Raw genomic sequence first — 21,423 nt, 5'->3', positions numbered from 1 at the left:
CCAACCGCCGGGGAGCGGAGCCAGACGGGAACCGAGGGGGACCCGGTGGGTCTGGCCCGCAGCAGCGGAGGGAGCTCTGAGCGGCGTGGGTCCCCTCTCTGCAGGGCTCGTGCTGCAAAGAGGAACAGAGCACACGGTGGGTGGCCAGCGGGGGGCAGGCAGCGCGGGGATGGCCCGCGGCAGCACAGCCGAGGAGGGCCTGGCGCGCTGCCCTCCGGGGGCTAACCTCGGCGGCCGTGGGAAGCCGTGGAAGCCGTGCCCGCTGCGAGCATCAGGGCGGGCGGCGGCCTCGGGCCCCCGGGAGCTACGGACGCGGCGTTGGGCGACGCCGGGCCTCCCGCCTCGCAGAGCCACAAGATGGAGGGACGGGAACCCCTGCGCGCGGCCTCGTTCCGCCGGCGCTCGGCGCGCTTCCCGCCCCGCGCTCCCCGCGCCACCTCCGGCCCCCCGCCCCCGCCACGCGAGCGGCCGCAGCGCCCCGCCCCCCCCCTGCGGCCAGGTCGCGGGGGCGGAGTCCGCCGACGTCACGTGGCCCGCGCCTGCCAATCAGTGCGCGGCTGAGGGTCACACCCAGCGCCGCCGGGCAGCGCGAGCCGGACGGGCGCCGAGGACGCGGCGCAGCGAGCGAGGGAGCGGGCGGGTGAGGCCCGTCCGGCTCCGGGGCCCGCGCGGGGAGGGGACGGGAGGGAAGGGGCGGCGGCATCCCTCGGACCCGCCACCGCGGCGCTCCCCGAGCTCCCCTCTCTCCTTAGGACCGGGCCATGGAGAGCCGAATCCAGCGGGTTCGCGCGGCGTTTGCGTCCGGCCGCTCGCGCCCCGTTAGGTTCCGTCTCCAGCAGCTCGAAGCCCTGCGCAGGATGGTGCAGGAGCGCGAGAAGGACATCCTGGAGGCCATCGCCGGCGACCTGTGCAAGGTACGCGCGCTTCCGCCGTCCCACTTGGGGGCCGCATTCCGCCCGGGCTTTTGCTTTTTTTTTTTTTTGCTTTGTTTTGCATTACTCAAGGCCCGTGGGCTTGTTTTCTCCAGCCGTCCTGATACAAAGCAAGTTTCCTTTGCCTTTCCCGATCCTCTTACCTCGCTGAGTGCTCTGACGCGGGATTGCAAGACCACAGAGAAATAGACCCAACTGTCTTCTGGCCTCTCTTCCTCTTTTGAGAATTCACAAAATTCTTTTTGTGAATGTGTGCCTTGTATAGCCTGCCTGTTTTCCTGTTGCATTTGTGGCCCTTTATTTTTTGTAGGGATTGTTTCCGTAGTTTGTCAGCTCTGTATTTTTCTCCGAATCTGTTTCTTGCTTTTCTTGTGGTTTCTTTTTTTTTTCTTTTTTTTTTTTTTTTTTTTAAGATTTTGTTTGTTTATTCATGAGAGATACACATTGAGTGAGAGAGGCAGAGACACAGGAGGAGGGAGCCCGACGTGGGACTCGATCCTGAGTCCCCAGGATCACGCCCTGGGCCGAAGGCGGCGCCAAACCGCTGAGCCCCCCGGGCTGCCCTTTTTTTTTTGTGGTTTCCTTTGTAGACTGAGGTTTTTTTTGGTTGTCATTATTGTACTGAAGTTTTCCTCCTTGACTCTGTGTTTTAGGCCGGTGCTCCGCAAACTCAAGAGTGTCTTGGTGAATCACCTGGGGATCTTGTTAAAATGCCAGTTATGGTTCAGTAGGTCTTGGAGGGCATCTGAGATTGGAAGTTTCTAACAAGCTCCCAGGTGATCCCATGCTGTTTTGGAACGACACCTATTAAAAATTATTACTCCATTTTTTTTTTAATTGAAGTATAGTTGAGACGTTAGTTTCAGATGTAAAACGTAGGTCTGCAGTATGGTTTATTCCACTTATTTCACCCTCTTTAGGTCCCCCTCTTGTCCTATATGGCAAGATTTCATGCCTTTTTAGGACAGAGGAGTATTTCATTATATACGTCTATAGGTACATAGATGTATGTGTATGTACTACATTTTTGTTATCTGTTCATGTATCACTTAGGTTGCTTCCATATTTTGGCGATTGTAAATAATGCTGCAGTGAACGTAGGGATACATACATCTTTTTAAAATAGTGTTTTTCTTTTAAGATTTTATTTTTTAAAATATTTTATTTATTCATGAGAGACACACAGAGACAGACAGAGACATAGGCAGAGGGAGAAGCAGGCTCCCTGCAGGGAGCCCGATGTGGGACTCGATTCCAGGACCTGGGATCACGCCCTGAGCTATAGGCAGACGTTCAACCACTGAGCCACCCAGGTGCCCCAAGATTTTATTTTTTAGAATAATCTCTGCACCCAACGTGGGGCTTGAGCTCACACTCCCGAGATCAAGAGTTTCGTGCTCTACCGACTGAGCAAGCCGGGTTCCTCTTAATTAGCGTTTTCATTTTCTTTGGATAAATATTCAGAAGTGAAATTGCCGGATTGTGTGGTATTTCAATTTTTAATATGGTATACACCCTAAAACTAGTCAGTAAATCTCCTTCACTTATGGCCCAGGCACTTTTTAAAAAAAATTTTTTAAATAAAAAAAATTTTTTTGAAAGATTTGTTAAAGAGAGACGACAAGCAGGGCGAGAGGATCAGAGGGAGAGGGAGAAGCAAGTTTCTTGCTGAGCAGGGATCCAGACTCGGAACTTGATCCCAGGACCCCAGGATCATGACCTGAGCTGAAGGCAGATGCTTAACTGACTGAGCTGCCCAGGCACTTTTCAAACTGCTACTTCTGTGCTGGGTCTTTGAGTGTGTGAGTTTGCGTATAGGCAGTTTAAGAGCAGAGTCTTGGTGTCCTAAAGCCCTCCGGTTCTTTTTTTTTTTTTTTTTAATTTTTTTTTTAATTTTTTTTTTAATTTTTTTTTTTTTATTTATTTATGATAGGCACACAGTGAGAGAGAGAGAGAGGCAGAGACACAGGCAGAGGGAGAAGCAGGCTCCATGCACCGGAAGCCCGACGTGGGATTCGATCCCGGGTCTCCAGGATCGCGCCCTGGGCCAAAGGCAGGCGCCAAACTGCTGCGCCACCCAGGGATCCCAAGCCCTCCGGTTCTTAATTAACCCCATCTGCATCCCGGTTAAGCCTGCTGATTTTCAAAGCCAGGCTCCTTGGTGCAGGTCCCCAGGGCTGGGACACCTGATGGTGGGGCTTGAACCCCTCCCTCTCCGGGGAGGATCTCCATGCAGGATATTACTGCTGTTTGTGGGTCCCCATGCCAGAGGTGTGTGTTTGGACTAGACCGGGTCTCTGCCCCTCCCACCCTTCTCCAAGTAGCCTTGTCCTTAGTTGTGGAAGAGGTTTCTGTGGGTCTTTAGGTCTTTCTCCGACAGAGTCACTCTGTGCACTTGTACCCTTGGAGTGTCCATGGGAGGAGGTGAGCTCAGAATCCTCCTCCTCCACCATCGTCCCAAAAAATCCTGGAACCACTTTTTGAGTAGCAGAGTTTGGGGTAGTATTTAGGGAATATTACTCTCTATTTTCTAATAATATTGTTGTCTTGTTTTTACATTTTATTCCAGCGGTAACAAAGCGTTGCTCTGGCTCTGTGAGTCTCACTTCCCCCTTTCAAAGATTATTTTGAAGGGTAGTAATGCCAGTAGTAATAGGAACAAAAGTAACTATAAACCTTCTTTTCTAGTACATTTGGTAGAGAGAAGCTGTGATACCAAATAAATAAGGTGACGTAGTTAAGATTTCAGAAAGGACAAATCAGTCATTCTACAGGTATTTGTGTAAGTACATCTGTGATTACTAAAGAAAAACAGGAAGTTCCTTGCCCTTGAGGGATTTAAATTTGGGAAACAAAACATCCACAGATAGAATGTGAGTACAGTTATAAATCTGTGTAAGGGTGAAATGTTAAGGTACACATCAGAAGCAGAATTGCTGTCGTTTATAAAGTGTGATCAAAACAGACTAATATTAATCAGGGAAATCTTCCTTTCTGAAAGAGGTAATGTTTAGTCCTGACTTTATTTTTAAAGATTTTATTTATTCATTCATGAGAGACAGTGAAAGGCAGAGGCAGAGGCAGAAGCAGGCTCCCTGAGGGGAGCCTGATGCAGGACTCAATCCCAGGACCCCGGGATCACAACCTGAACTAAAGGCAGACGCACCCAGGGGCCCCTAGTCCTGACTTTAAAAGGCTTGGGTCAGTAAAGAAGGATTGAGGGGTTGACAATGTTAAGAGTGGAAGGTAGCAAGCTGCTGTTCAGGGCAAGAAGGGTGCAAAAGGAATCTGCATGGCAACCCAGCTTGTCTCATAATGCCACTTGTCACTGCAGGTGTACCTGACCTAGTTTTTGGCTTTCAGGGCTGAGTGTCCCAGACTCATGCAAGGTTAACTATGATTCTCTTATAACAGAGTGAACTCAATGCATACAGTCAGGAAGTCATTACCGTTCTTGGGGAACTTGATCTTGTGCTGGAGAATCTTCCTGAATGGGTTGCTGCTAAACCAGCTAAGAAGAACCTGCTCACCATGCTGGATGAGGCCTATGTTCAACCGGAGCCCCTGGGAGTCGTACTGATTATTGGAGCTTGGAACTACCCCTTTGTTCTCACCATTCAGCCTCTGATTGGAGCCATTGCTGCAGGTCTGGTGTCAGCCTCTGTCTTTGTAACTCTTTGGAAGGGCTTATTCTCTCACTTTGGTTGTAAATTTAGGACAGTGGCTAATTAAATGCATTTGCTTTGGTGGCTTACACCAGCAGTGTACTGAGAATGCAAAAGTATTGTCATCATACCTATATATTTTTAACAAGTACAAAGTATATTAAAGTGAAAGTACACTCTCAAGATGGGTGAGAGAGAAAGTTCCACGAGGTGGAACTGGTCAAAGCTGGTTTTGGGGTTGGATATTATTGGGTCTCTCTGGACTGGGAGGAGCTATGATGTACAAAGAGATTTTTTTTTTTTAAGTAATCTCTACATCCAGTGTGGGGTTCAAACTCATAATCCCAAGATTAAGAGTCACATGCTCTACTGACTGAGCCAGGCAGGTACCCCTTTATTATTATTTTTTTAAATGGGCTCCAGAGACTTACACAGTAATTGTTTTTTGAGATAACCCAGAAAATGAACCTATGAGGGTCTAAAAGCATGAGTTGACAGGTCCAGGCATTTGGAGTCAGCCATCCATGTTCTAGTGTGGTTTTAGTTGCCAGCTGTGGTCCTGGATGAAGCTTTTGGTTTTGTCTGACCAGTTTCTTCCTTCGGCTGTGGGTGGTGGGAGTTATGGTAGCTTGTGTGTACAGCAAATGCCAGATTAATTCCACACTTCTGCTGGATCCTGATCAACAACTTTATGTTGACAAGGCTTGTTTGTCCAATAATTCCAAGGCAAACAGGAAAGTCCAGTGGTGGAAATGGGAGGAGTGGAGGAGGATTTTTGAGCCAGTTGTCAGAGATGTGAAGCTAATGAGAACCAAGCAGTTGGAATTTAAGGGCATAAGACTAGCTCTTGGGGTGCCTGGGTGGCTCAGTCAGTTAAGTTTCTGCCTTCTACTCAGGTCATGATTTGGGGATTCTGGAATTGAGCCCCACTTTGGGCTCCATGTTAGACTGCTCAGTAGGGAGTCTGCCTCACCCCCTCCCTTTGCCCCTCCCCCCAGTTGCCTAGGCATGCATGTGCACGTGCTCTCTCTCAAAATCTTTAAAAAAAAAAAAAAAAAAAGCTCTTACGCTTGTTGAGGAAGAGAATTCAAAGCTGCAAAAGTAATGTGAGAACCTAGCCTATATTCCCACCATGAACATCATTTTGGTAGGTATTAAAGTCACTCAAGTATTAAAAGATGCTGTTCTGTTGTCTTTGTTTAGGAAATGCTGTCATCATCAAGCCTTCTGAACTAAGTGAAAAAACAGCTAAGATCTTGGCTGAACTCCTCCCACGGTATTTAGACCAGGTAATCATGTCTTCACCCGTCTTCACCATGGGTGTTTATAGTCGGGGGATACACATCTGATCTTCTACTAGTGTGTGCCATGGATGGCTGTCTACAGGGAATTGCCGTAGGAAGAGTCCTAATTTTGTTCTCATTGAAAGGCAACTTTAAAATGTCATAGCTGGAGTTGTACATATTACTCTAATGCTGGAGGCTAACCGTGGGTTCTCATTGCTATCTTATCACTGCTACAGCAGCCGCAGAACTAATTGTCCTAATAGCTATGGTTATCCAGTTCAAAAGGGTGATGAAGACTGGGAAATGTCATGGGTTGAGCGGGATTTGGAACCAGAAGATAGAGTTTGAGGGTTCCTGCTTTGCCTCTCACCGGGGGCAAATTCTTCACTGTCTGACTCCATGGGGAGTCAGATCGGGGGCCCGATCACATACGTTCTGTAGATTAACCTATGCAAGTTAAAACTTGAAACATATGCTGGACAGTTGAGCTGTGGAGTGAGAACTGATGAGCACCCCTAGTAGATTAGTAGATCAGATGGAAGCATGAGCATCTCATGCTGCTGTCTCCGAGTCTTTTTTTTTTTTTTTTTTTTTTTTGCTGTCTCCGAGTCTTATGAACACTTGGCTCTGTCCCTTCCTTTCTTCTGTTCCCTGTCATTGCTTCTCAGGCTGCTGCTACACAAGATGTTTTTCCATGGTAGCTGTTAATAAGAACGCAGTAGGCTGAGTTCAAAGCTCATAAGGGCTCAGTCCAAAGCTATGTGGCCTCTCCTCAGTCCTACATAAGGAAACAGACTTACAGGTGTTCAGTAGGATTGCTGAAGATCCCCTAGCTACCAAATGACGGAGCCCAGATTGAGCCCAGATCTGGCTTCAAAAATGAGTGGTCTCACCTGTGCTGCTTCAAGTACTGATCGTTCAGCATTTATTTACCGGTTCCTGGCATGGGCTAAGCCCTGCATTGTCGTGTAGGGTGAGGTCCTTCAGCTTGAGACACTCATCTGGGACCTGTCTGTGGTCACTGACAGCAAACTTCATCAAAACCTTCAGCTTAGGGACGTCTGGGTGGCTTAGTGGTTGAGTGTTTGCTTTTGGTTCAGGTTATCATCCCGGAGTCACGGGATCGAGTCCCACATCAGGCTCCCTCTGCCTGTGTCTCTGCATCTCTCTGTCTCTCATGAATAAATAAAATCTTAAAAACAACCACAACAAAAAAACTTTCAGCTCACATGGCCCCATCTCATGCATTTCCCTGGTCAAATCCAACCAGGGAAGAAAAGAAATGCTTTCTTCACTGCCGAGCTGATAATGGGAACCTGCGGATTTTCTGGTCAGTGCCACCGCAGGTTGAGATGGGTCTCAGACGCCATCAGACTGTGTTGTCTACTTATCCTCTGTCAATTCCCTCCAGTGTGCCTACTGGCGCCGGTCCTATATTTTTCTGATATTCCCGAAAACTACAGGTTTATGTCTAAGAAATTGCTTGTTAGGTGGTAGGATTAACGGGGGCAACATCTATGCTTCTGTTTCTTCTTCAAGGACTTGTATGTTGTTATCAATGGTGGCGTCGAAGAAACCACAGAGCTCCTGAAGCAGCGATTCGACCACATTCTCTATACGGGGAACACAGCAGTTGGAAAAATTGTCATGGAAGCTGCTGCTAAGCATCTGACCCCTGTTACTCTGGAACTAGGAGGGAAGAGCCCGTGTTATGTCGACAAAGATTGTGACCTGGACATTGCCTGCAGGTGAGACTGGTTACCTGAGGGTTTCTTGACTGACATGGTGGATCCTCTTGGCACCAGGGTGCTGGGCCTCCTGGCTGTGAGAGACGTCATGAGGCTTGGATGGTTGCCGTCCCTAGGGGTGTTAGAACTCTTTCATAAACTGTCCCTTTGTGCCACTGCCAGAAGAAATTAGCAGTGGGTCTTGACATTGCATGGTTGCCCTTAGGAGCTACAAAAAGTTTTCTTTTTCTGGGATTATAGACCTGGCAAGAAATTTAACTGTTCTGCTGGTAGACGATCCAGGAAGTAGGTAAAGCATGGCGTGTGCTTAATTAAAATCTTTTGATTTTCCAGGGGGATCCCTGGGTGGCTTGGCGGTTTAGTGCCTGCTGTTGGCCTGGGGTGTGATCCTGGAGTCCCGGGATCGAGTCCCACGTCAGGTTCCCGGCATGGAACCTGCTTCTCCCTCTGGCTGTGTCTCTGCTTCTCTCTCTCTCTCTCTCTCTCTCTCTCTCTCTGTGCATCATGAATAAATGAATAAAATCTTAAAAAATAAAATAAAACCTTTCGATTTCCAACAGAAAGGTTTTATGCTAACCTCTTCTAACGAGTCCCTTTGTTGACAAAATCAGTAGTACTCATATTTTTACTTTGAATAATATCTTGCAGCTGGGAACCAGAAAACAAAAGGTTTCAGGTTCTCTGTGAATCAGGTTTAGCAACCAGGAAGTGCCAAAACCCAGAACTGACTGTGTGCCTGGGGTGGTCTGGCTTTTCTCTCCCCTTCAGAGATGGGCAAAGAGGGTCTGTGGGCATGTAGGCTGTGTCCAGGTTGTCTCCTTGTCAGAACATGAGTCCTGCAGTAAGGGTTCAGAGCGCAGGCTTTGCTCCATATGTGGCTGTGGCTTTCCAGGGTGGGGAAGAGGTCCATAGGGAAGAGAGTGGACTAGCAGCTGGGCTAGCTGTCTTGCTCTATACCCCTGAACATCTTGTCAGCAGGACCAAGAGCCACAGTCAGGAGAATTGAAGACTGTATGGAGCTCCTGACACCCCAGGTCTCCTCTTGGCTAGAGGGGGAGGAGTAGAGGGGCTGGGGAGCTTGCTGCTTTTCTCAAATCTCAAAGTAGGTAATGGCTTCACTGCTTACAAAGTACTGTTTCCCATAAGCTGGCATGAAAATTTCCCTGCTCCTTAGCATATCCTATGTTGGTAGGAAAATGCGTTCTAAGTTCTAATCAACTGATTTATTAGAGATGAGTTTTTAAAACATTTTTATTCTTTATAAAGATTACAAAGACTCCTAAGTAAAACTATGAATACATGATAGTTGCAAAATATTCCAAGAACACAAAAGTCGGTAGCAGATGAATAGTAGACTGAATTCTGTGGCTATTTTGGTTTCTCCCACCTCAGGCGTATAACTTGGGGGAAGTACATGAATTGTGGTCAGACCTGCATTGCTCCTGACTACGTTCTCTGCGAACCGTCCCTCCAGAATCAAATTGTGCAGAAGATTAAGGAAACTGTGAAGGTTTGTGTTTAACACATCTGATCTCCACTGGTTTTGTTAAGATACGGGTCTAATTTAGCTGTGTGCAGACAGCATCCTTGTTCTCTCCTCCCGCCTGGGAGAATTCTATTAGCATATATGACTGAATTCATTTATGGCCTTAAAAATGCTCTGGGCACCTTTCACAGAATGTCTAGGAGCAAGATTAGTTTGGTGTTTAACCCACTTCAGCTGCCTAGTTGGTGTGTAAAAACAACTGGTTAGCTGTGGCATATGCTTTGGAAAAAAAAAATTAACTATGTTCTGTGGGTTTGAGAGGATGTTGCCAATCCTTTTAAATGCAGTCAGAGGCCCTTTGGCTTGTTGGGCATTGCTTAAGGTGATCTGCTCTTGTGTATGCAGAGGGCTAGGAAGGCCAGTAGTTTGGAGGAGGGAGTTAATCAAATACCTTGGATACTATACTCGACCTGCTTATCAGTCTTCCAGGGTGTTCATAGTAAAGATCTCTCTAGAAGGAATCGAGAAATACTGTGGTAGCAGCCTGCACTAAGCCTCAAAGAAATGTAGCATTTAGATTGGAAGAAAGGAAAGGGGTAGACCAGTGTGATTGGCCTCACTGGTTTGGGGGTGGTTCATTAAGCCCCCTGGGTGGGAGAAATTACTGGAACAGTCATGGTTCACTGGACAGATGCTAACTGAGCACTAAAAGGAAGGATCAGGAACACCAAAGAGTCACATTGTGATGAGAGGATGAAGAGTGTGTCCTGGAAGTTGAGAGAAAAGCAGGGACCCAGGCAGGGTCACTCAGACACAAGGGGCTGAGGGTCTCGATCTAGGACTGGAATCTAAGGGATAGGACTGGAGATGGGGCCCGACAAGGAGAACATGAAAAGGGGTATTAGCCAGACTTGAAGAATGTGGGACAGCAGGTCTTAAAGGTGTCTGTGAGACGGAAAACCATTGGGGGTTGGAGAAGGTGTGCTTCACTGAGTATGGGGAGGACTCAGTGTCAAAGGAATAAGATCCCCTCTGCCTTCCTTCGAGGCATTTCTGTCCTTAGGATAGCGGTTCTCAGTGGAGTTCCTACCAGGGAGCCATTAATGAAACGTTTCCAGTCCTCACTTTCCAAAGACTGATTCAGTTGGTCTGGGGTCTCCTGGTGATTCTAAGGTGCAAGTAGCATTGCAAAGCACCATTGGTGGCTCTGGAGTTGGGCCCAGGAGCACGCGTCAGCCAGCTGCCTGGGTGATTCTTAGTGCCTAGGTCTGAGGGCCTTGCTTGGAGGGTGGGTGGGCACCCTTTTGACTTGAGAGTAAATGGAGAGCCCCCATAAGGCTTTGAAGCAATAGGGCAATTTAGGAATTTTGTATTTGTTTCATGTAATAAATTCTGACGAAATGATTTTTGAGATTAATTTACCAAAACTTTGATTCTTGAAGTGGTCTTCCTGTCACTGCTGGGAAGACCAGTCCAGAGAGGATGTAAAACAGTGAAATAGCACAAAGCTCAGACTTTTTTCTGGGAAGGGCTGTAGAGTAAAAATACTTGGCTTTACAGGCCACACAGTCTCTGCCACAACACGCAGCTCCTAGCAGGGAAGCAGCCACAGCTGCAGTGTGCATGGAGGGGTGGCCCTGACTCAGAGCCAGACTACCCCCAGCACCCACATTCACCCCGGGATAGCGCCTGGGCAGTCTGCAAGAGATCCACATGAACCCTGGATACTATGAAGAGTCCTCAGTGTGTGCATCTGCTTGAGTTCTTGTCCCTCAACTGCCAAAAGGTAGAAATGCTATTCAGTGACTTGAGGAATGTGGGCAGTGATCTAAAACCAGATGGCTTTGGGGGCACGAGTGGGGTTTGTATTTATTCAAGAAACTGAAATATGAGTCTTTTGTGGCAATTAAATACTATTGTTTTAAATAGGAATTTTATGGTGAAAATATAAAAGAATCTCCTGATTATGAGAGGATCATCAATCTTCGTCATTTTAAGAGGATACTAAGTTTGCTTGAAGGACAGAAAATAGCTTTCGGTGGGGAGACCGATGAGGCCACACGCTACATAGGTAATGGAAATTCACCTTTTGCTCTGGGGACACCGCAGCATGACAGTTGTCATCAATGCTATTTACTGAATAAACCTTTGGATGCATAATGTTTAATGAACAATTACACACTGCTTTTAGGTATATGGGCTTATAAATCACTCAGAGATGGTTTTAGGTCTTTATAAATAACAGCACCACACCACCCTTATTGCACTGGCTTCTTGCCTTTACGTAGAATTTTTTTTTTTTTTTTTTTCTTCTACAACCTGTAACCTAACCACCCTGAGAAGCAAAATACAAGTGTTGTGTAATCCTTTCTGGTTTCTGGCTGGAAGGACAGACCATGGAGGAAGTCGTTTTACCACAAGTAGCCAGTGGCAGTACTGTTCCAAGAATAATGTTTTGTTGTTTCATTTTTATTTTATTTTTTTAGGATTTCTTTCTCTCTTTCGTTTTCTTTTCTTTTCTTTTCTTTTCTTTTCTTTTCTTTTCTTTTCTCTTCTCTTCTCTTCTCTTCTCTTCTCTTCTCTTCTTTTCTTTCTTTCTTTTTTTCTTTTCTTTCTTTTTTTCTTCTCTCTATTCTCTTTTTTCTCTTTCTTTTCTTTTCTTTTCTTTTCTTTTTTTCTTTCTTTCTTTCTTTCTTTCTTTTCTTTCTTTTCTTTCTTTTCTTTCTTTCTTTCTTTCTTTCTTTTCTTCTTTTCTTTCTTTCTTTTTCTTTCTTTCTTTTCTTTCTTTCTTCTTTCTCTTTCTTTCTTTCTTTCTTTCTTTCTTTCTTTCTTTCTTTCTTTCTTTCTTTCCTTTCTTTCCTTTCTTTCCTTTCTTTCCTTTCTTTCCTTTCTTTCCTTTCTTTCTTTCTTTCTTTCCAGGGCAAGGGGCCAGAGGGGCAAAAGGAGGAGGGGGAGAATCTTAAGTAGACTCTGCACTGGGCATAGAGCCTGAGGTGGGGCTCAGTCTCATGACCCTGAGGTCATGACCTGAGCCGAAACCAAGAGGCACATGCTTAACTGACCACGCCACCCAGGTGCCACCAGAAATAATGTTTTGCTCTGTTGTGCTTGACATTATTTGCTTACTTTTACTTTGTGTTCTTTTATTCTTTGTCAGGAATATGTACTGCAGTTGCATTTTGAACACATTGTTCTAGAGTAACATAGGTGATGGAAGTAACACAAAATTACTCAGCAAAAGAACTGTTATAAATAGCTTTACTTATTCCCTCTTGTCAGATGGGATGCTGCACATCCCCAAAAAACCCAACTTAAAAAAACCCCAAATTCTAAAGAGCTTGAAGAGGAAAAATTGTATTCTCTCCTGAGGTGCTTCCAACCTGTTCATTCAGAGCTCAGGAATGGCATCCATACTCCCAGTTTTTCATCTTTCTTGTTTTTCCATCAGCCTGATTTGGCCCACTCCTTGGCAAATCAATGGCAAGAGAGAGGAAAGGTCTGTTGTGATTCACTCATCCAGTTAGGAACCCTCCCCTGACCTAGAGTCAGGGTTACCTTACTTGAGTGCAGGGCTACGTGGAGAGCATACACCCAAACTGATGGTTTTTTGAGCCCCGATAGCAGCATAGACACCCTTGGAGGGTGCTGGTGAGAGCTGTCTTATGCCACGTGGCCAGGTTGACCAAGTAAGAAATTAGGGAACAAGGAAGAGAGGATACTTGTTATTGACAGGTGTCTTCTCTTCTAGTTGATGGCCTGGCTTGTATATAGGGTCTTTGGGAGCTGATTGGTGACTGACCTGGCATGTTCGCTTCCTTTCTTGTGTGCCTTCCCCATAGTGGATGGAACACTGAACTCAGGGATTCCTGACCATTGATGTATATTTTCTTAACCTAACAGAGTTGAAATAAAGGTCAGAGATCATATGCACAGAAGCACTTGAATTCAGGAGTAGTGTTGATTTGATCCACAGAAGAGCTGTCTGCGTTCTCAGAAAGACCTATCCACAGAAAAGTGAAAACAGGGGCACCTCAGTGGTTGAGTGTCTGCCTCTGGCCCAGGGCATTATCCTGGGGTCCTGGAATCGAGTCCCACATTGAACTCCCCACAGGGAGCCTGCTTCTCCCTCTGTCTCTGCCTCTGGGTGTCTCATGAATAAATAAATAAAATCTTGAAAAAAAAAGTGGAAACAACCTTTTGGTACATGTGAATATGGCTGTGAACAGGGTTAAGTGGGAATAGACTCAAGTGTGTCTTTTCCTTGGTTCGCGTGGGGCTTCCCTGATGCACATACTTAGAGACATACGTGCACATTTCACCCATGTCAAGCCTCAGGACTTTTTTGTTTCCCTAGTAGCTAATCCTTGGGCAGGAGTGGGAAGGGATTGGATCAGTGAGCCAGCCAAACAAACATGGTGAGAGTTCGCCATTCCTGTCTTCTGCTTTAGGATTTCATTTCACGCCTTTGTTTTTCAGCCCCGACAATACTTAGTGATGTTGATCCTGAAAGCAGGGTAATGCAAGAAGAAATTTTTGGACCAATTCTTCCAATAGTTCCTGTAAAGAATGCTGATGAAGCCATAAAATTCATAAACAGCCGTGAAAAGCCCCTGGCTTTCTACATATTTTCTCACAATGATAAGGTAAAACGCTCTGGGGAACGGCTTGCTGGCACAAGCCATGATCGTAGAGCCGTGGTCCTCCTTGGCCACAAAGCCAGTGATGGTCTCTTTTGTACAGTAATGGAGTCTGCCAAGTGAGGCCCTACTCACAGATTGCTCTTCTTGGGTAATGAGGCCCTGGGGTTATGGCTTTCACCTTTCCCACACTCCCAGGGGTCAGACCGGAGTCTTCAGGGCTGGGTCACAAGGGTTAGCACTCACAAACATCTCCCCTGTAATTGGAAGGTTTTCATATACCAGCATTAGAAGATTCTCTGCCATTACTCCACAGGGCTTTCTCCCTCTTAACCAGTGACATTTGTGGCCATTCAGGTGGGCATGTGGGACAGAGATCTCTGGCACAGTTGTGGACATGGTAGTGAAATCTCAGACTTCATTTTCCCGAGTTCCTTTGCTGTTAGAGCAATGGAGCCATCCCAGCTAGGAGAGAGTGTCACATAGTATTACAACAGAATGAGTGGCTCTGCCACTCTGCCACATGGCTCATTCCTTCGCCTCATATGGAGACTGGCTGTTGCCAAGGGTCAGTGGCCTCAAGGTGGGCAAGGAGGCTCAGGAGCCCTCTGGAGAGATGCGAGACCCTGGGGGAGATAGGACCGGTCAAGGGCTGAGGAGTTCACGAACCAGGTGTTTTGTGGAGAGCCTCTTGTGGTAACATGGCAGCGTCTAGAGCCTGCCGTGTTGTGGAGATACAGCTTCATGAGTGATGCTGACTGCATGGGCCTCTGTAAATAATGGATTATTAACAGTGGTGTGACATTTTAAATGACCAGAGGTAATGTGGACAAGAACCTTGACGCCTCGGGTCACTGGGCAGGGTGGAGGTCCAAGGGGCATGCTTCCCAGCCATGGGGTCACTGTCTGACCACAGTCCACTGTGACACTCATAACTTGGACTCCCGAGGGCTTGTGGGCACTGGGTGCAATGACATTTACCAGTCAGATGTCCTCATGCCTCTTCTGATCTTAGGCCAACCACTTCTTCAAAATAAATAGAATGCCATGTCTGAAAAGTTACATATTCTTTGCAGTTCCTAAAAACTAAATGGTGTCTATTCATCACACACCATAACCTAGATCAGAGAGGGAGAAATTTTAGCGATATTTAAAAACCAGAATATAGCCTGGACTGTCCCATATAAACAAAGATCTCCGTGGCCGTCTTGGGTAACTCTGGCTCCTGGCAGTGGTGAAACGAACAGGACCGGTTCAGTGCCGCCTCCCTCGGAGGACTAGATGTGTATCTGAGCAGAAGGATTCGAGTCACGTTTGCTAAATTGAACAACGCTTGAAAGCATGTATGTATTTGGCCCAGTGTGCCAGACTTGAGTTAGTCATTGCCAATACATGGAGTCGGCATGCTATGGGCACTGCTGACCTGGAGCTTTTGTCCCATTCTCCAGCTTGTCAGACAGATGATCAACGGCACGTCCAGCGGTGGTGTCACAGCCAATGATGTCATCATGCACTTCACACTCAGCTCTTTACCCTTTGGAGGTGTGGGTGAGTATTCCTCTCTGCCATTCGGGGCATAGATTGTCAAGGTCCTGCTGCTTGTCAGATCACCTGTCCAGGCAGCCTGCAGATCTGTACCTCCCTGTCTTCTTAGAGGCCTCCCCGCAACCCATGGAAAGGGGCCTTCCCACCGCCCTGCCAGGCGCTCCCACCAAAGGGTGACTCTCCCGTCACTCACTTTCCATCATTAGCACCCAGCACCATCTGTGTGACAGTTCTGTTCCTTACATTGGTTGGCTTATTTATTGGCTATTACTTGGTTACTGTCCTCCTCTTAGAGTTAGGGGATTTGGGAGGTCGAAAGTCAGGTCTCAAATTGATTGATAAGATCCCTCTGTGTGTGGGGTTTTTTGTTTTTTTTTTTTAAGATTTTATTTATTCACTAGAGACACACAAGAGACTGAGGCAGAGACATAGGCAGAGGGAGAAGCAGGCTCCCTGCGGGGAACCCAATGCTGGACTTGATCCCAGGACCTGAGTCAAAGGCAGACACTCAACCACTGAGCCACCCAGGTGCCCCCACTCTTTCTTAAAATGAGGTAGTAAATGATGGGGTGCAGAATTCCCAAAGCAGGCCTCAGTCTGGGGTTTCTGGTATCCCTCTCTGCTCAGGTCAGGGTGGGGCAACATCATCCCCAGTGTCCACCTGCCCTGCCCCCCCCAGCCCTCTGTGTGGGGAGTAGCCTCCCCTCGGATTGCTGAAAAGAGCAAGAGACGCCCCGTGTTCTAGAGAAGACGAGCAGAAATTTGTGCTCAGCGTAGCTCCATGGACATTGTCTGGTCCCTGCTGTTCCCTTTGGTCTGTGACCCACATGCCTCTTTTACACTCGAGATGATTAGCTCCTGAAGGAAAAGTAAGAGTAGAGCCAGGTGGTAGGCTTCTCTAATATCTCACAGAAGAATTTCAAGCTAACAAAACGTGTATAAATTCTTATAATAAAAAGCAAACAATAAAAGCCATGGTCTTAAAAGCTGCTGCTTTGTTCTCTTCCTCTGGAATCACATGATTAGTCCATGGGGATGAGGTGGTTCATTTTATTTATCAGGATTGCCTGTTCCCAATCGAGGCCAACTCATCCCATGGCCAGTAGACCGCAGCCTGCTTCCCATGCATGTTTCATGTCCCTTCCTGGGATGTAAATGCATCGCCGGCACCCAGCACAGTGCCTGGCACACATGGGGGGCAGGTAGGGAGAGGCTAGGTCAGGGGTCCAGACTGGAGCTGGTGGCAGTTGGGACTCAGATGGTTGCAGGGGAGCTAGTTGGAAAGGGGGTGGCTATTTGGAGGAGTCAAGCAACAGGGTTTACTGATGGAAGGAGAGGTCATGAATGAAAGGAAAGATAGCTTGCAGTTACTCTAGCAGCACTGCCTGGATTCTTCAAGGATTCAGTTGGATTCTAGTCTCTGGTTCATCAGTAACCACCAGGATCCTGGCTCCAGGTGCCTCCTGAGTGCAAGTCGCATGACTTGTGTTTGGTCCCTATTTTGCTTGTCTACGTAGCATTTAGCATCATTAACAATACCCTCTTCTTTATAACAAAATGAACCTTTCCCCTGCCAAATGCAAAAGGAATACAGCCTTCTTACGAAAACTTGGAAAAGTTAGAAGACCCCACAAAATAGCTTAGATTACCCATGCCCCACTATTGAAAGATAAGCTCTGAGGTATGTCCTTAAAATCCTTTTCCTTGCACATATTTGTACACATATGTACACATAAAAGCAAGAATATTTTGTTCAAAATTGTGTCCTGTTGTATGTTGTTTCACCCTGTACGTGACAGTATAGTGTGATGATTTTCCCACATCAGGATAGTTGTGTGTCATGATTTTAGTAAACCCCAGGTACTGCCTCATCCTACAAATGAAGCATATTTGCTTTTAACTAATTCCTGGCATTAGGTTTCTGTGATTCCAGATTTTTTGGTATTAGGATTCTAATACGGGTTTGTGCACCTTCTGAATCTTTTCCTTAGCAAAAATGTCTGAGTGTAATTATTGTGTTCAAAAGGCTGAGATTTATTTTTTTCAAAGTGAAGTGCTTTTTCGCCTATCTCTAAAAGCAGTACAGGGATTTTTTTTGGGAAAGAGCAAATAAAGCATTACAGAAGGCTCAAAGAACGGAACGTAATACCCTCCCCGGCATAAGCACTGTTAATGTGTTAATGTTTAGTTTCAATTTTTCCTTAAAAAATGTGTATCTTTTGATGGATATAGCCAGATTTCCCTGTGGCTTCACTTGTCCCCAAAACAATGTGCCAGCAGCCCTGAAAGCACCATTAAGTGCCTTCCTGGCCTCATTTGCCTGTGCCTTATGCCACTGTGCCATACACCCCTGTCTCCCCATCACCCATAATAAAGACTGTTGCAAAGCATGGCTTTTTAAGAGGACAGAGATTTATACTTGCTTACTATCACCCAGCTGGATAACCCTGCCATCCTGTCTCTGTTGCTCTCTAGGAACTTAGAGGAAGCAAAAAGTGTATAGGGATGTGGATTAATAAAGCCACATGGAACAGCAGGAAAAGAACACACGGTACCTAAGAGTCTAGCCAACCTGGATTCGTGGTCTGGTTTTGATTCTCCACCTTGGGCAGGTTACCTGACCCTGCCAAACTCCCTCTCTCTGCCTGGAATCCGGGGCGGTGATGCCTTTACACAGGGGGTGAGAATGGATTTAGAGAACACATAGCAGGGTCCTGGCTATAAGTGACAGCCACAAGTCCTCGCTGGACTCTTGGAAAGCATCCTGTTTGGCAAAGAGAGCCACTTGTGGTGAGAAGTTAGGTGGGGGTGTCCCAGGCAGCAAGGAGTCTTGTGGGCTTCCTCCGTTGGGGTTCACACAACAGGCAGCTTGTGTCACCTACAGTGGAGCCTGTTTTTCTATTCCCTCTGTTCCAGGTTCTAGCGGGATGGGAGCTTATCACGGGAAATACAGCTTTGATACTTTTTCTCATCAACGTCCCTGTTTACTAAAAAGTTTAAAGAGAGAAGGTGCTAACAAGCTCAGGTATCCTCCCAACAGCCAGTCAAAAGTGGACTGGGCGAAATTTTTCATTTTGAAACGCTTCAACAAAGGAAAACTCAGTCTGCTGGTACTAACTTTCCTGGGCATTTTGGCGGCTGTGCTTGTCAAGGTGAGTACCGGTCTTTCTGGTCCCACCCAGATGGCTATCGGATGCACCTTTTCTGTTGTGGGAGCTCTCTCATTTTACAAACGAACTCTGTCTGTTAGGTTAACTTGCCGAGTCCAGGACCGGGTCGGTGAACAGCAGCCTGCCCACTGTCTTATGGGGGTGTCAGCCATAACCACCTGCTGACTTTGCATGGCCAAAGTCGAGTATTTGCAATAGTGGCTATGCGACCCGCAGAGCCTAGATGATGATAGAAGAAGTGTGTCGACCTCTGGCTGAAGAGTTTAAAACCCTGGGGTACCTGGTGGCTAAGCCGGTAAAGGGTCTGATTCTTGGTTTCGGCTCAGGTCATGATCTCAGGGTCGGTCATGAGATTGAGTCCTGCCTGGGGATCTGCACTCAGCAAGGAGTCTGCCTGGGGATTCTCTCTCTTCCTCCCCCCCCCCCCCCCCCCGCCCCACTGCTGGCACTATCTCAAATAAATCAATAAATCTTTAAAAAAAAAAAAAAAAAGTTTAAAACCTCATAGAACTTGCTTGCAGCATTCTGAGCTGTCCAGTCCTCTGATCCTTGTGGTATTGGTGTCTCGGTTTCAGTGTAGTTCTCCAGTGTGTCTAGAATCTGCATGCTGGGCAGGAGAGGAGAATTCTTTGGCGGGTGATGGCAGTCATGACGCAGCTTTGGCAAGGGAAGCGCGAGCGTTTCTTTTCCACAGTTGACCACCATATAAGTTATGTCTTTGGTGATTAGTTATTGTAGAGACATGGGCTCCTGGGCGGCCCACGATACCTGGCTTCCCAAGGCAGGTCGTGTCTCCTCGGGGTGAAGGAGAAGACCCAAGACTGCAGAAGTTAGGACGGAGTGGGCACAAGGCCACCATGTCCTTGGAGTTCTCAGCTAGGTGACTGAGGAGCTGTGTTGCAAACAGTGACAACACACGTAAACAGTAGCCTTGGAAGAGAGGCAAGTTTCTAGCATTTAATGGAAATACCTGTGTTCACTATCTGGACCTTGTGTTAAGTTTGAAAGGGGGTTAGCTCATCTTGCAGTATCACAGCTTTGGTGGAATTGGAGACACCAGTTGCATTTGAAATCATTTGGGTTTTCTCAGAAATACCAAGCTGTGCTGAGGAGAAAGGCCCTGTTGAGTTTTCTGGGAGTTCAGACTGTGTTGTCCAATAAGCAGTGATGGCCAGCAGATTCCAGGACCAGTTCTCTCTGTTAAGAGTGAGGTAGGAGCTGCTTGTTTTCTCTCTATATGTAAAGCGGGCCACTTTGGGTCTGATCTGTCTAGTGGTTAGTTTTCCTCTAGTGGGAGGCTTAACGGTCATTGAAAAACTCTCCAGACATTTTGGAGCTCGGCCCAGACTATCAGTGTTAAAATGTGACTTAGCCCTACTTTAAGAAGGGCGAGGGTGGCTTGCTGGGATCTTAAAAAATGTGTGGAGGTAATGACTCAGCTGGGTCTAGATGAAGCACTCATCTTTTCTAGAAAAAGGAGAGTCACGTGTGCTCCCCCTCCCACCTCCCCTCCACTCAGCCCTTCTGGAGGTCGCCCCGCTGACTGCCTCAGATCTGTAGGTACATGCACATCAAGAGCTCTTTTATAATTGGAGACCACTCTTCTAAAAAAAAAAAAAAAAAAAATTCTGTCACTTTGAGTTGTTTGGGTGCTTCAAAAGAAGTTTGACTTCAGAATTCCTGGTGGCAAACTGAGTGAATCAGAACCTTGTGTGAAGTATAGAGGCTTTTGATTCCTGCCTCTGCATCGTCCTGAGGTCTGAGGTGTGCGTGGGTCTCTGGTTATTATCTTCTCTTGTCCCAAGGCACCAGTCCCCAGCCTGATACACACCTTCTTGCTGGGGATGGGACTTCTTAGCACCATGGAAAATTCAGAGGCCCAGGCTGACTGTGATCCTCATAGAACCCAGGAAGGCTCCCATGGGTGCAGCATGCAGGGGCAGACAGGCTAGGGCAGGCCAGGTAGTCCACCCACAGCTCCCCAACAGGTTTGGCAGACAAGCTTTCCTCTGTGAACGTCTAGAGAAACTGTATAAAAACGTAGTTTGGAGACAAGAAAATGTGGCTTTGATTCCTGGCTCTGAGATCAGCTGAATTACAATGGTGAGCAAGGCCTTTGCTGAGCGCCCCCCTTCGGCCTCAGGTTCCTCATCCATAGGATGAGGGCAGCCAGCAGTGGTCTCCGACGGGGAGACCTCAGCTCCCATTCCTGTGAGCTGATGTCCAAGTGGCTCGGACATTTTTGGATTTCATGTGGGACCAGTTAGGGTTTGGTTTTCTTTTCCTCTTTGCTGCTTCTCTCCTCTTCTCTCTGAGCTCCTGTCCTTTCTTTATCAAGTCTATCTTTTATTTTAAATAAGTGGTTCTGAGCCCACGTTGTACATTTATTTGAGCAGTCTTCATTGCAACTGCAGTAATTTTTCTGAAATGGCTTTTCTGCACTTTTAGTAGACATTTTGTTATGTGTTCGGTTGTGATTTGATTAATTCACTTCACTAGAATGAGAACGGGCTTGGGACATTTTTTTTTTTTTAATTTTTTTTTTATTTATTTATGATAGTCACAGAGAGAGAGAGAGAGAGAGAGGCAGAGACATAGGCCGAGGGAGAAGCAGGCTCCATGCACCGGGAGCCCGACGTGGGATTCGATCCCGGGTCTCCAGGATCGCGCCCTGGGCCAAAGGCAGGCGCCAAACCGCTGCGCCACCCAGGGATCCCTTGGGACATTTTTAAATGGGAATTTAGGGGATCCCTGGGTGGCTCAGCAGTTTAGCGCCTGCCTTTGGTCCAGGACGCAATCCTGGAGTCCTGGGATCGAGTCCCACGTCGGGCTTCTGGCATGGAAACTGCTTCTCCCTCCTCCTGTCTCTCTCTCTCTCTCTCTCTCTCTCTCTCTCTTAAATAAATAAATAAATAAATAAATAAATAAATAAATAAATAAATAAATGGAATTTG

At 46.9% G+C, this 21,423-nt stretch overlaps 1 protein-coding gene across 4 annotated transcripts in view; it reads left to right on the top strand.

The window, feature by feature from the left end:
* ALDH3A2 (aldehyde dehydrogenase 3 family member A2) overlaps positions 1-21,423 on the top strand; it is a 125,084-nt gene that overhangs the window by 101,369 nt on the left and 2,292 nt on the right. The window contains exons 1-11 of one of the 4 annotated variants that reach the window (XM_038537038.1): positions 586-640; positions 753-914; positions 4,347-4,578; positions 5,801-5,886; positions 7,423-7,631; positions 9,024-9,141; positions 11,047-11,188; positions 13,594-13,760; positions 15,203-15,302; positions 18,216-18,451; positions 19,560-19,680. In XM_038537038.1, the coding sequence (XP_038392966.1) occupies positions 762-914; positions 4,347-4,578; positions 5,801-5,886; positions 7,423-7,631; positions 9,024-9,141; positions 11,047-11,188; positions 13,594-13,760; positions 15,203-15,302; positions 18,216-18,451; positions 19,560-19,637 (1,521 nt within the window). In that variant the 5' untranslated portion in view covers positions 586-640; positions 753-761 and the 3' untranslated portion in view covers positions 19,638-19,680. Of the gene's footprint in view, positions 1-585; positions 641-752; positions 915-4,346; positions 4,579-5,800; positions 5,887-7,422; positions 7,632-9,023; positions 9,142-11,046; positions 11,189-13,593; positions 13,761-15,202; positions 15,303-18,215; positions 18,452-19,559; positions 19,681-21,423 lie in introns of those variants that run through there. The other 3 variants (XM_038537035.1, XM_038537037.1, XM_038537036.1) reach the window with 3 other exon arrangements.

This window comes from Canis lupus, chromosome 5, assembly GCF_011100685.1.
Source record: "Canis lupus familiaris isolate Mischka breed German Shepherd chromosome 5, alternate assembly UU_Cfam_GSD_1.0, whole genome shotgun sequence".
In the NCBI taxonomy this organism is placed as follows: domain Eukaryota; kingdom Metazoa; phylum Chordata; class Mammalia; order Carnivora; family Canidae; genus Canis; species Canis lupus.
The sequence above is the reverse complement of the archived record's forward strand: the minus strand, read 5'-3'. Positions and strand labels throughout refer to the sequence as shown.